The sequence below is a fragment of the Callospermophilus lateralis genome, chromosome 3 (genome assembly GCF_048772815.1).
Source record: "Callospermophilus lateralis isolate mCalLat2 chromosome 3, mCalLat2.hap1, whole genome shotgun sequence".
Taxonomy (NCBI): domain Eukaryota; kingdom Metazoa; phylum Chordata; class Mammalia; order Rodentia; family Sciuridae; genus Callospermophilus; species Callospermophilus lateralis.
In genome coordinates this window covers 163,979,953-163,992,323 of record NC_135307.1, presented here as the reverse complement: position 1 = coordinate 163,992,323, position 12,371 = coordinate 163,979,953, and the positions used below count along the sequence as shown (strand labels likewise).

General features: G+C 46.6%; 1 protein-coding gene across 3 annotated transcripts in view; it reads right to left on the bottom strand.

Moving 5' to 3' along the window:
* Positions 1 to 5,939, bottom strand: part of Jag1 (jagged canonical Notch ligand 1) — a 36,134-nt gene extending 30,195 nt beyond the window's left edge. For all 3 annotated transcript variants that reach the window (XM_076851508.2, XM_076851509.2, XM_076851511.2), the window contains exons 1-2: positions 5,384 to 5,939; positions 4,629 to 4,934 (exon numbers count right to left, since the gene is read on the bottom strand). In XM_076851508.2, the coding sequence (XP_076707623.1) occupies positions 4,629 to 4,934; positions 5,384 to 5,464 (387 nt within the window). In that variant the 5' untranslated portion in view covers positions 5,465 to 5,939. The remainder of the gene's footprint in view (positions 1 to 4,628; positions 4,935 to 5,383) is intronic.
* Between the last annotated feature and the right edge of the window lie 6,432 nt (positions 5,940 to 12,371).

Genomic DNA, 12,371 nt, shown 5'->3' with positions numbered 1-12,371 from the left:
TGACTATTTATGTACCCATTTTAACCACTGGGAACCACTCTGTGGAATTTCTTCCCTGCACATGCATTGCACGGATGATAGATGTCACTGACACCATAAAAATAAGAGCCACAAGGCTGCTGCAGTCCATGCAGTGATCAGAAACCAACAAGAAGTCCCAACACAACACAACTCAGCAGAGGAGGCACAATTCGGAACCCAGGACTTTCTCCATTTCTACAATTTTAGAATCTTTACTTTCCAGTTGTTCTCTCAACAACTGGAAGAACAGGTTAAGTTTTATTCTTTTAAATGTATTTAAAAGCTGTAGCCAAAGATCACTGCTCTCAGCAGTCTGGATCCTAACCTTGAAGTTGGGAGGAATGCCTCTAAAAGTTCATCAAGGGAAAAGTCTCAGGCATATTTGTCTATTGATTATGAAGCTAATTGTATGCATGTCCAAAGATTATGCATTCTAATGCTGTAATCCTGAAAGCCTGACACTGGGACCAATTTTGGCCCTTCTAACAATGGAACTGTGGCTGCTCTGAATCCAGCCAAGGCCTCTGTTTGCAGATCTTGTTACCCCGACAAACCCCCTGTCCCCCCCCGTCCCCCCCCCCCCGCTCTGTTAACTTTTTTCTCCATGCTAAACTTTCCACATGGCTTCTATCTTAAAAGTCCCCCAAAGGACCACTATTTGGTGTAAAGATTTCAGGTTGCATTCAGATCACTAGTTTTCAGCAGTGCAGGGTAGAGGGTGCCTCCAAGTTGCTGCTACCTCTCCACCTCACCCGTTCAACTCCTTCAGTCTCTAGCCAAAAGCCTCACCATTTTCTACACATTTTAAGTCCCTATAGAATTATGGGTGTGGAGCTCGTGGGTTGCAAACTCATTTAAGTCCTGAAGGTTTGAATAAGTTGCTAAGAAACAGGACAACAAGAGTGGGGGGGGGGGGGAGGTTACACCTGCAAGAGAAGAAAAATTTAAACCAAGAACCTGGAATAGGGATTCCTTGGGGGAGAAGCCCCTTTCAAAGTTAGCACCACTCCACTTTGCCCTAAGCCTAGTTTTGCTACTCAGACATGTCATTCTGTGTCTTTAGTTTGAGGTAAGTTTCTTTAGGGCATAGGGTGTTTCCTCCACACAAAGTTCCTTGCACTGGGCACATAACATGTGCTGTATGTACACACAGTGACCACACAGGTGGGTTGCAAATATTGGCTAAAGAAAGGCTCAAATGAGAACCTGGTTTCTCTGCCTTTTGAAGTATCTAGAGGCATAAAGGCAAGAACTTGTCAATTATATTGAGATTAATACAGTGACAGCCTATTTACTCAAATACCTGACAATTATTCATTCAGGCCTTAAGTGTGAAGGGGGCCAAAGCTAGCATAATTCTGGCAAGAATCATATTTCATTGATTTTTCCTAAAAAAAAAAAAATTAAAAAGCAAGTCTTTGAATGAGATAAGTGGTATTTAAAATACGAAGCTAAAAAGGCAGATACTTCAATTATTTCCCTCAAATTTTCTCCAGATTCATTTCACTCAAAGGCCACCAATGAAACCACCTACCTAACCAGGGTTCTAGGATTCCCAAGAAGGAGTGGTAATTACATAATGCATTTTTAATAAGCAGGCTCTGCTGGGACTTAGTACTCATTTTGGGAGGTGCAAATTAACCATTTCAGTGATTTATAAATGGTTATTCCCAAATCATTTCTTGTTAAGCCCAATTACCTCTCATAATGATGTTCTTATCATTCGGTCCCCCAATTTGAGGATCATAAATCAGGCTAGTTGCTTCAAGGCAAGCCCCCTAGCAGCAGAGATGGTCAAGTGATCAGAAACCACTGGTTAAAAACTACAAGACCAGGGCTAGGGAAGTGGATACCAAGTGAGGTGTAATCAGATACTACATGGCAGAGGGACCCACCTCTACAGAGCTCCTCACACAAATGCTGAAATGTGGGCTGAATTTCACATCTTACCAAATCATTTCCTCTTCTTCCTCTCCAGAACAAACAGTTGTTTGACTGGGGTCATAATTCCAAAGCAAAGACACAAATCACATGACCTTCTCCACTGACCTACCCCTGCTCCTCAATCATAGCTCTTCCAGTGTCAGCAAATTCAGGACTCATGACAATTGTGGCTACCTACAAATTGGCAGCTTAGGTGGCTGTGAGACTAAGGTGGTCTGGAGATTGTTTTTAACTATCTAGCCTCCTTGTTACCTCTTAAATTATGTGCCACACAGAGTCATTACCTATCCAAAGAAATCAATTTATTTTATTTTGGTCCTGGGGATTGAACCCAAGGTACAAGAGCTAAGCAAGCCCTCTGCCAATGAGCTTTACCCCCAGCCAGAAATTAGTTTTTAAGAAGACACTTATTAATGTTAATTGCCATATTGAAGGAAGCTGTGTTACTTCAACACTGGCTCAGCTAAGGGCTTTCATTCACCCTGGAGTCATGCTTGAAAGTTACAGATTGTTTCTCCAGCCACATTCAGGAAAATAAAATAAAACAATACACCTAAACTCCAATTTCTCTTGGGAAGTAAAGCTTATGTTTCACGGCAGGTCTTTCTGGGGTAGCAGGGTGGAGACTTGTTTATGAGTGATACATGCATTTGGCCCAACTTCAAAAGAACCATATTTTCAGAGTTATGCTGGCAGTCCCCCTATTCTAAAAAAGCCCAGAGTCTATTTCATGGTTGGTGTCGGCTCAAGCCTGAAGGCAAAGAGGAGCACCAGCAAATCAATTGCCTCCCCTACCCTCTCACACCATTTCCATTTCCTTCTCCTCTGAGGACTCCTGCCAAGTGTCAAAGGAAGAGACACACCTTCTAGGTCACTTTTTTGGGGGGGAGGAGGGGGGGGGTTAAGGAGCAAGACTCCATTTTTGTCTAAGCTATTCTGACCCTACTTTCCAAAATGAATCTCAGCCAGGCCTTCTGCTTTTCCACATCAGTAATAAGATTCCTTTTATGGTCTTGTGAAAAGCCAGAGGGGCTCCGGACTGATCCTCCAGAGGATGGAACCACCTGCTGTCCCAGTCCCCCTAAACTCCAAACACAGTTCAAGGGCAGTCAGCATTCACAGTCAGCTTGGGCCCCGTCAGATATAAAGGTGGCCAACGTCTTTAGCTTAAAGTTCTCCCTAATAGGGGATTAACAGACAAGACAAACACTCTTTGTAAAAGTGAAATCCCACAACAGAAACAACCCTCAGATTTCAAGAGAACTTCACATAGATAGTTTTCTTTTTAAATAAGACCCTTTTAAAGGCATGTTTTTGCTAACTGTCTGATCTTACCCACAGCAGAGGGCACTTCCTAATGCCACAATACTAGCTCTTGTAAACGTGGATCTTAGGAGCCTCCCTGGCCTTCCCGCAGACCTAGCCAGACAGGCTTTCCTCCCCTCCTGGAGTTGCTAATCACACAGCCCGAGTTCGCGGATAGGAGGCAGCAGAGCGCACCCAATCAGAGCACGTGGCGCAAAGAAATCCTCTGGGGCACAGAGCTCCCCCGCCCCCCGATTTACCACCCACCCTCCAAGAACAGGCTGGGCCAAGCCCCAGTCCTGGCAGTGAGTCACACCTCCTGGACAGCGGGCACACCCCCAACATTTCCCTTTCCTCCCCTTCTGCAATCGCACCCATCTTCCTTCCACCCATTTTGGGATGTTGCAAGGGCCTTGCTGCAGGTCTGCCAGCTGGGCCCGGGCCTGGAGCTGCTCCGCGAGAGACGGAGGGTAATGAGGGTCCACACACTTGCACCCTAAGCACCGTCTCCAAGCGGACCGCCCCTTCAAGCCTTGGCACGGCCCCCAAAGAGCTTGCGGGGGCCGTGTGCCCGCCGGACAAGAGTTTGCGCCCGCCCTTCCCCGGGAAGTTTGCAAACACAGCTGTTCCAGAGCCCGGGAACCGCTGGAAGCGAGGCCATAAGGGCTACACCGCGCGGGGGCGGGGGCAGGAAGAGGCCGGCAGGGGGCGGGGGTTCCTGGGCCTACAGCCCGGCGCGCTCCAGAAGACCCCCCCACACACACACCCTGCGGCAGCCGCCCCCGGGAAGTGGAGCCCAGCCCGGAGAGCGCCCTTGCACACACCAAAGTCTCCCGGGGAGCAGCGGGAAACCGGCTCCCCCCACACCCTCCAGGAAGGACACACCCGCCCTCCGGGCCGCTCACGGGAAAGGGGAGTGTGCCAATTTGGACCGCATTCTCAGCCCACAACTGCGCGGAGTCGCCTTCAAGGGCGCACCAGGTTTCATTGGTTAAGCAAAGAGATCACCTACAATGACCTCCTGGCTCAGGCTGGGAGGAAGGGTGGTGGGAGTTATTCCAGCGATTTCAACTTGCAAGTTTAAACCGGCTATCCCAGGCGATTTCCCCCACAATTCCCTTTGGGTCCCCACTTTTGTGGACTAAGCAAGCAGCAACACGGATGAGACCGCCCGGTCCTGACCTGCCCAGGTCTGAATATAGACTCAGATCCCTGGCCCGCCACCCCAAAATGCCTCCCTAGTTATCGTCAAGCTTCAAGCCAAGACCCTTTAAATCTCTCAGGCAAAGGAAAGTAGGGCTCGGCCAGACGCGGTTGCGAGCCTCTGCCCGACTTCCCTCCCTGAGTCGGTCACTCACCGGCCAGGCGAAACTGAAAGGCAGCACGATGCGATTGCGGTCGTTTCCGCGGCTGGCCTTGAGGTTGAAGGTGTTGCCCCCGATGACAGGCGTGGACCCTGAGCCGAAGCTGCAGGGGCCCCCGGCCGTGACGCGGGATTGATACTCCTTGAGGCACACTTTGAAGTACGTGTCACACTCGTCGCGGGTACACTTGCGGTCCCCTGGGTTCCGGGAGCCGCCGCAGCAGTTCCCATTCTGCAGCTCTCCGTTCACGTTTTGCATGGACAGGATCTCCAACTCGAACTGACCCGAGGCCCCGCACACCTGAAGGTGAGGGAGGGAGTAAGGTCACCACGGGAGAAAACTATTTTCTTCGAGGGCAGAGGTAGCGATTCCCTCCCCGCCCGCCCGACGAGTCCGCTGCACCAAGTGAAAATAATTTTGCAAAACTAGGTTCAAGAACTCAACAAGATTCTGGGGGCTTAAAACATGAGTGCGGGGGAGGGGGTAAATCCGACGCCTGCCTTGGGTAAGGTCGAGAGTTGGGCGAACGCTCCCTGCCCATCCTGGAGGGGTCATCCTTCCAGCCTGTGGGGCTCCCCAAGGGAAGCTGGCGCTCTCAACCCAGGTGCAGCCTCTTAAGCGCAAGGGTAGGGCTAGAAAGCCAGGCGTCCAAAGATTCAGGGGGCCGCTCGCCACGCTCAGGCGCCCGCGTCCAGGGCGCCTCGAGGGAAGGGAGACGGCAGGGAAGGAGGCTTGGCAGAGATTCCTACCTTGGCTCGCAGGGCACAGAGCAGGGCAAGCAGGAGGCTCAGGGGGCGCCCGGGGCGGCCGCGCGTCCGTGGGGACCGCATCGCTGCGCCGCGGGCACTCGGGACGCCGCCGCCGCTGCTGCTAGCGCTGGTGCTCTCGCCGGTGCTGCCGTCGCCGTTGCCCCTGCGGCAGCCGCGTCCCGGCTCTAATATACTCCGCCGATTGGAGCATGCACGACTGGAAAACAACACCACTTTTCAAAAGCCCTTTCAAGAGCGGCCCGTTCCAGAAGGCTAAGAGCCCGGCCTCCTTTTATTATTCTGATCGCTTCTTTGAGGCGCTCCCCCTCCTCTTCCACCTCCCGGCTTTCTTTCCTTCTCTCGCGCTCCCCTTCTTTTATTATGATTATGCGCAGCCTTTTATTCCCTTTCAGATCAGCTGCATGGAAAGGGGGGAGGGAGGGAAAAAAAAAAACCCAAGCCTAGCTCGCGGGCCGGCTGCAGGTAACACAATGACGCGTGCCCGCCCGGCTCTCGGAGAGGGACCCGGAGAGCCCGTCTGGGAGCAGCGGCCGGGGCTGGCCACCTCTACCCAGCACGCCGGGGAAGACGCATGCGCGCTTATTAATATTCATGAGGGGCGTGACTGTCCAGGACACGCCCCTCCCTCCCGGTTGATGGGGAGGGGACTGCTGAGAGGAACTTGGAAGGGGTTGGGGGATTGAGACTCGCTGGGCGGCGTGGACTCCGGGGGCCCCACACAGCCCCCCCTTAGCCCCCCCTCGTCCTTGGGAACTTTGAGCGGGGCGGGAAGGGAGAGCGTGGGGAAAAATTTGGATAGAGCCTTTGCTCTGTGATGCCTGGGGTGCCCCCAGCGGTGACCGCCCCCTCGGGCGCCGCAAGCCGGGCATCTCTGCTTGCACGTCGGGGCCCCAGGTGTAGGCGCCGCGGCGCTGCCTGAGCGGTCGGAGAGAGGCAGCTTCCGCCTTCCGAGCCGCCTGCGTCAGCTGCGGCTTTAGCCCCAGGAGGAGGGCCTGCCCGCCGGGAGCCCGGCCCGCTTCCCGCGAGCTAGCGAGCCGCCCAGAGCGCTCTGCTGGCGGCGGTAGCGGCAGAGGCGGCGGCGGTGAGACTGGCGCACTTGCCGCCGTCTGCTCGCCCGGCGGAGGCGACCTAGGCAGACGCTACTGGGAACTTTGAAAAACTTTCCCGGAGCCAGGCTTGCCACAGATTCCAGGGAAAGCCTCGGGCCGCGAGCCACCCCCTCCCAGATCCGAGTCTGTGGAGTCTCGGAGGACTCCCAGCTTCCTTTCCAAACCGCGCCAGGGCAGAGACTCGGGGAAGCATGGGGAAGGCGGTGGGCACTCCGGGCCTCTGCTCAGGCTTCGCAAGGGGCAGTCCCAGACGCTGGTGGGCTTGGATACCCTTCCCGCCCCGCGGTCCGGGGCCGCAGTGCTGGGATTGCACCTGTAGGCGGCCTCCGAGCAGCTCTCTGGGTGGCAAGAGGGGGGCCTGAAAAAGACCGTTTCACCACCGTCGCTAGCAGAACTAGGCTTTTCTAGGGCGGCAGTGGAAATTGATGCCATTTTGCACCTTTAGGCAGGCTTCGCAATTAACAGCGACGCTTCTAGTCGTAATTAAGGTCAAAGGAAACCCGCGGGCTGGCTGAAGCTTCTGCCAACTCCTTTTCCCGCGGGTTTGCTGTTGCATTTAAGGGGAGCGCTTTAGGAAAACAGATTTCCATTCAAGAGTGCACGAAGTTATAGCGTTATGTAAGGTATGCCCCTGCAGAAAAGCTTGACTTTGAAAGGTACCAGTTTGGGGCTCAAGCCTTCCAGGACTGTGGGACTTGATGAGCTGCAGTGGGTTAAGGGGAAATAGTTTTAAAAGGTAGGTATTTGTGGTAATCTTACTGCATTTGAAGAGAGACTCAATTTGGACAATATATTCATGTCAAATATCATTCTGGAAAGAAAAAAATAAGGTAACTAATCTCTCTGGTTTAAATCTACCAAAGATGGTTTAGGAATTTGACATTTTTAACAGCCACAAAATGTTCTTGAGAAAGGTACTTTCTTAATGGCAGTGTGTTCCGTCTTGATGAGCATTTGTGAGAGAACCAATCCATAGTTGGGGAGGCACAACTGGCTTAGGCAGGAGCCAACAGGGCATTTCTCTTAATGTTCCCAGTTCCCCTCCCCCAGTTATCGTAGAAGCAAGTCATCCAGTTGTCAACCGTAACCTTTGTAAACTTTTCCCACCAAAGTTTCATCAGTTTTCCCCACTTCCTATCAGTCCCCTTCTCACCTATACCGCACAAACCTCCAATTAGGTGTGCTCAGTAATAGTTTTAAAGCAAAAGACTAGTGCTGAAAAAACTCACAATTTATAAAGCCTGTGTGGTCTTAAAATGCATACTCCTTTGAGCTTGTGTTAATTCTGCCTGTTTTAATTCTGTGTCTTGTGCCCTACACACCCAAGAAGAGGACTATGGAGCCAGGTTGAAGAGTTTCTACCTAGTCACCTAGTTAAACCAGGGAGAGCTACCTGAGCCTTCATGGTCCTCTATTTTAGCAGTCTGGGCTATGTGGAAACTGGGTCAGTTTCAGGCCATTTGATTAATAGAAAAAAAAAAGTGTAGATTTCTGAGGGGCTAAAACTACCTGATTGGCGGATGTGGTGGAGCATGCCTATAATTTAGCAACTCAGAAGGCTGAGGCAGGAATTCAAAGCCAGCCTTAGCAACCTAGCAAGACCCTATCTCAAAAAAAAAAAAAAAAAAGAAAAGAAAGAAAGAAAGAAAGAAAAGTGGGGGCACTGGAGATGTGCCTCAATGACTCAGCACAGCTTGGTTCAATCCCCCTACCAAAAAAAAAAAAAATCTCTAACAAACGTCCAATCAGTAATGAAAGAAACACAACATTCTAATCAAATAGCAATGTCTCTTGCCTTTTTTTGAGCCTGGGAACCCACTTTTAGAGAAGACAGTTGTGGGCTACAGGGGATTCTTTTGAAATTTTTCAGTTGGGGCTCTTTGAACAAATTGGGACTCCCCCAAAAAGCCAGTCACACTTCCCACAACAGGCGATGGGCAGGAGTCTGTCCTCCACTTCCTTGCAGCTTATTCTCAGCCACCTCCCTGAGGAATGGGGAACTACTGCTTGAAGAGCTCAGATATGGAGATTCCCCGGGCCAGATTGTAGCCTGCCTTTGTGTATAGCCTTCCAACTGTAAGTGAACATTCCAGAAAAAGTTTCTATGAAAAAATGCCCACTTAGGAATCACACCCATACCTGAGAGAAGGGAAGAGAGAAGCTTGTAATCATTTACTCTCTACCCCGTCTTACATGCTCTAAATCATAACCATCTTGGATATCTCCTTTAATTTCAAAAAGTTAATGCCCCAAATCTCTTTTTCCACAAGACTTTCCCCATCTATATTGTCACCAATAAGCAGCATCCTGAACCCCCAAAGGGCTTAATAAAAGCCATTCAAGAACCCGGTATGGGGGGCTAGGATTGTGGCTCAGCAGTAGAGCGCTTGCCTAGCATGTGCAGGGGCCCTGGGTTTGATTCTCAGCATCACATAAAAATAAGTGAATGGATCAAAGTTATTAGGTCCAACTACAACTAAAAAAATGAATATATATATATATATATATATATATATATATATATATATATATATTTTTTTTTTTTAAGAACCCAGTATGGTAGCATATGCCTATAGTCCCAGTGACTCAGGAGGCTGAAGCAGGAGGGCTGCGGGTATAGCTCAGTGGTTAAACACTTGCCTAGCATACATGAGGCCCTGGATTCAATCCTCAGTACCATAACTACTGTTGCATAAAGTGACACAGATGATCAAAAAAACAAAAGATTTTTCATATGCCACACACAAAGAGCATGACCTGTATATCTTTAATAATATGAACTTCTAAAGCAGGCAAAACTAGTCTAAGGTAAAAACAAAAATCAGAAGAGTGATTTTGTGGAGAACAGGAGGATAGAGACTGGGATGTATTTAAGGCTCTTCTAGTAATGGGGTGGGGTAACGCTCTGCATCTTGATTGGGGCTTGGATTACACAGATACATGCATTTGTCAAAATCATTAAATAGTACATTTAAGAATGGTGTATTTCATTATGTGCTCAAAAAAGACAAAAGGATAGTAGGCAATGACTCACCTCCAGTTATTTATGAGTATGAGAGCATTTAGGGGCACTTGAAATTTACAACTTCAAAATGCATATGGATTAGAAAGGATGGTGTGGGATAGATAAAAACTATATATTATAACAAAATAGGAAAGTGTTAATGGTAGAATCTAGAAAGTATGCTGGTGTTCACTAAAAAATCTTTAAAACTTCTCTATGTTTGAAAATGCTCAATACTTATTGATGTGCCAGAAATTATACAGGGTCCCAAGAATATGGTGGACAGTATGCAAACACTGAACTTAATACTTGCTCTACAGAGAAAACTGTGTACTTGCAAGGACTGGTGATGGTGTAGATTCAGGTAATGAACAAATAGAACACAATTCCTCTCCTTATTCTTTTTCTCCCCAATTCTTCTCTTCATTTCAATAAACAAGAAAGATCCAAATTATAAACAAGGAAGGAACATGTAAAATGTCCTTCAAAATCTCCCTTTTCTCTTGTTTAAAAATTGCAGAAGAGATGCAAGTTCACAAGTCCAATTCCATGGATATGATATATTTCTGTTCCTTCCCAGCAGAGCCAAAGAATGCTTATGTGCTCCTCTCTTGTCCTACTATATTACCAACTCAGAAACTTGATTAAGCCTCTCATAAGGCCTTGCCCAAAAAGCTTTCCAGAGAACCACATCATCTGAATATACAGCCATCTCTGTGGGTTCTTCTCATTCTTCCACATTACAAGAAATTCTGCCTGAAAAAACAAACCCACCACCTATGGACTACAAATTAGACATTAAAAATCAAGCTAAGGTTATAGCTCCCAAAGCAACCATAACCAGACCACAAGTTTATTCATTCAAGCATAAATAGAATAGATCCAGCCATTTTTTTCAAAGCTTCATTTTATGTATACAAGAAAGCTGAATTAATTTGTTTTTGGAGACCAAAATTATGAGTTTCTTGCATTACCAAGAATAATTTTCTTTGAGCTCATTTTAAACATTGTGTTGTTTTGCCTTGAGTTCAGATATACTTTTGCCCTCCTTGCCCCATTCTGTCTCACGGTCACTATCAGGGTGAACAAGGCTATGTGTTCATATCTCCTTTAACATACCAATCTCAGGAAGTGACCAAAAATCCAACATGTAAAGTCTAGGAACTGTGAGACTAATATCCTTAAGAACAAATTTTCCTTATGATATTTCATAATTTCATTGGAACTGGGGAAAAGTGTCCAATTATAAAATGTACTTTTTTATGAGGAGAGTCTTTTTTGAAAAATAAAATCTTAGGTGAGGTTACTGTCAAATTGACATTCTCAAAACAACTGGAAATGATTCAGTAACTCTCCTTTTTATGCTGTTGATGTGAAAATTTGTCGTGAAGATTTGTATGATTTGTGTATGGCATCTGAATGACTTGATCCAAAAAAATTCTGGAATAGTTAGTAATTTTTTCTTAAACCAAATCAATTTGTACAATTGACTAAATTAAATATAACAACTTTCTATAATTGTGAAGTCTGAATGAGCTCTTACCAGCTTTTTCATCATCTAAAAGGCAATAGAAATTATGCCTCTACCAGCAGGTAGCATTTGGAAACTACCACAATTCAATGTACTTTCTGAGCATCTTTTCATCTTGGTTGCACTCAGCTTTTTCCAAACAAATGCAAACCTAAATCTGCCCGCAAATCTAACAACAACAACCACCACAAAGCAAAGTAGTTGTTGGAACTTGAATTAAATCTATTATCTGAGAAAAGTTCAAAACATGTAAATGTGAGAATCAAGGAAAAGCGATTACACTGGCAAAGGCACAAAAGCAACAGGGTTTCAGATCACAGTATTGCTTGATTGGGTTAATAGTTCTCAACAAATGAGACTGTGTCTGTGTTTGACACTTCTGTTCTCAAGCTAATGATTTATTTACAGATGGCCTCTCTAAATTAGAAGTTATTAAGAACATCAACAGTGGCTGATCACAATACTTATGTTTAATTTTTCACTTGGCAGGTAAGTAGTTGTTTTACTATTGTTTTATAATAAGCACTTAAAGAGGGTTAAATAAAAAATATTAGCCTAAGCACAGGAATATATGCCATGACATATTTCTAGATCTTTAGATATTAGTGAAAACATAGGTTTGCTGATACACAGATTTTTAAAAGCATCATTAGGAAATGATTTCAGAGCCATAGCAAAGATTCTATTTCCTTTTGGAAATAAAGCTAAAGAATAAAAACTTATAATGACCATGAAGGAGAGAATTGAATTTCCAAAAGATGTTGTTTTATGCACTGAAGTGATAAATTTTTTTTTAAAGCAGATGAAAACTGGAGAATTCCACCTACACTATTTCAGGTTGGTTGGCAGAAATTCATGTGAAGAGGAGCTCTGGGCTTTACTAGACCACATATGTAGCATGTCTTAGTGAAATTTGGCTACTAAGAAGGGTAGGGCCCACAGTCTAGAGTTGCATTACTAGAAATGTAGGGATCAGTAATCAAGGAAAACCCATAGCTGTGGCATATTTTATTACTCTAGCCTTAGCACATTGGAGGAGCTCTGTTCAGCTCTGGGCTGAACTTTTTTTTTTTTTTTTTTAATTCTGGTAAAAGTATACATAACATAAAATTAACCATACTTACTATTTTTAAGTTCTGTAGTGTTCAGTACATTCACATTGTTGTGCAACAATCTCCAGAGTCTTTTCATATTGCAAAACTGAAACTCTATACTCATTAAATAACTCTGTTTTCTCCTCCCCTACCCAGCACCTGGCAACTACTGTTCTACTTTCTGACTCTGGTTTGACTACTCTGGATACCTCATATAAGTTATTTCATA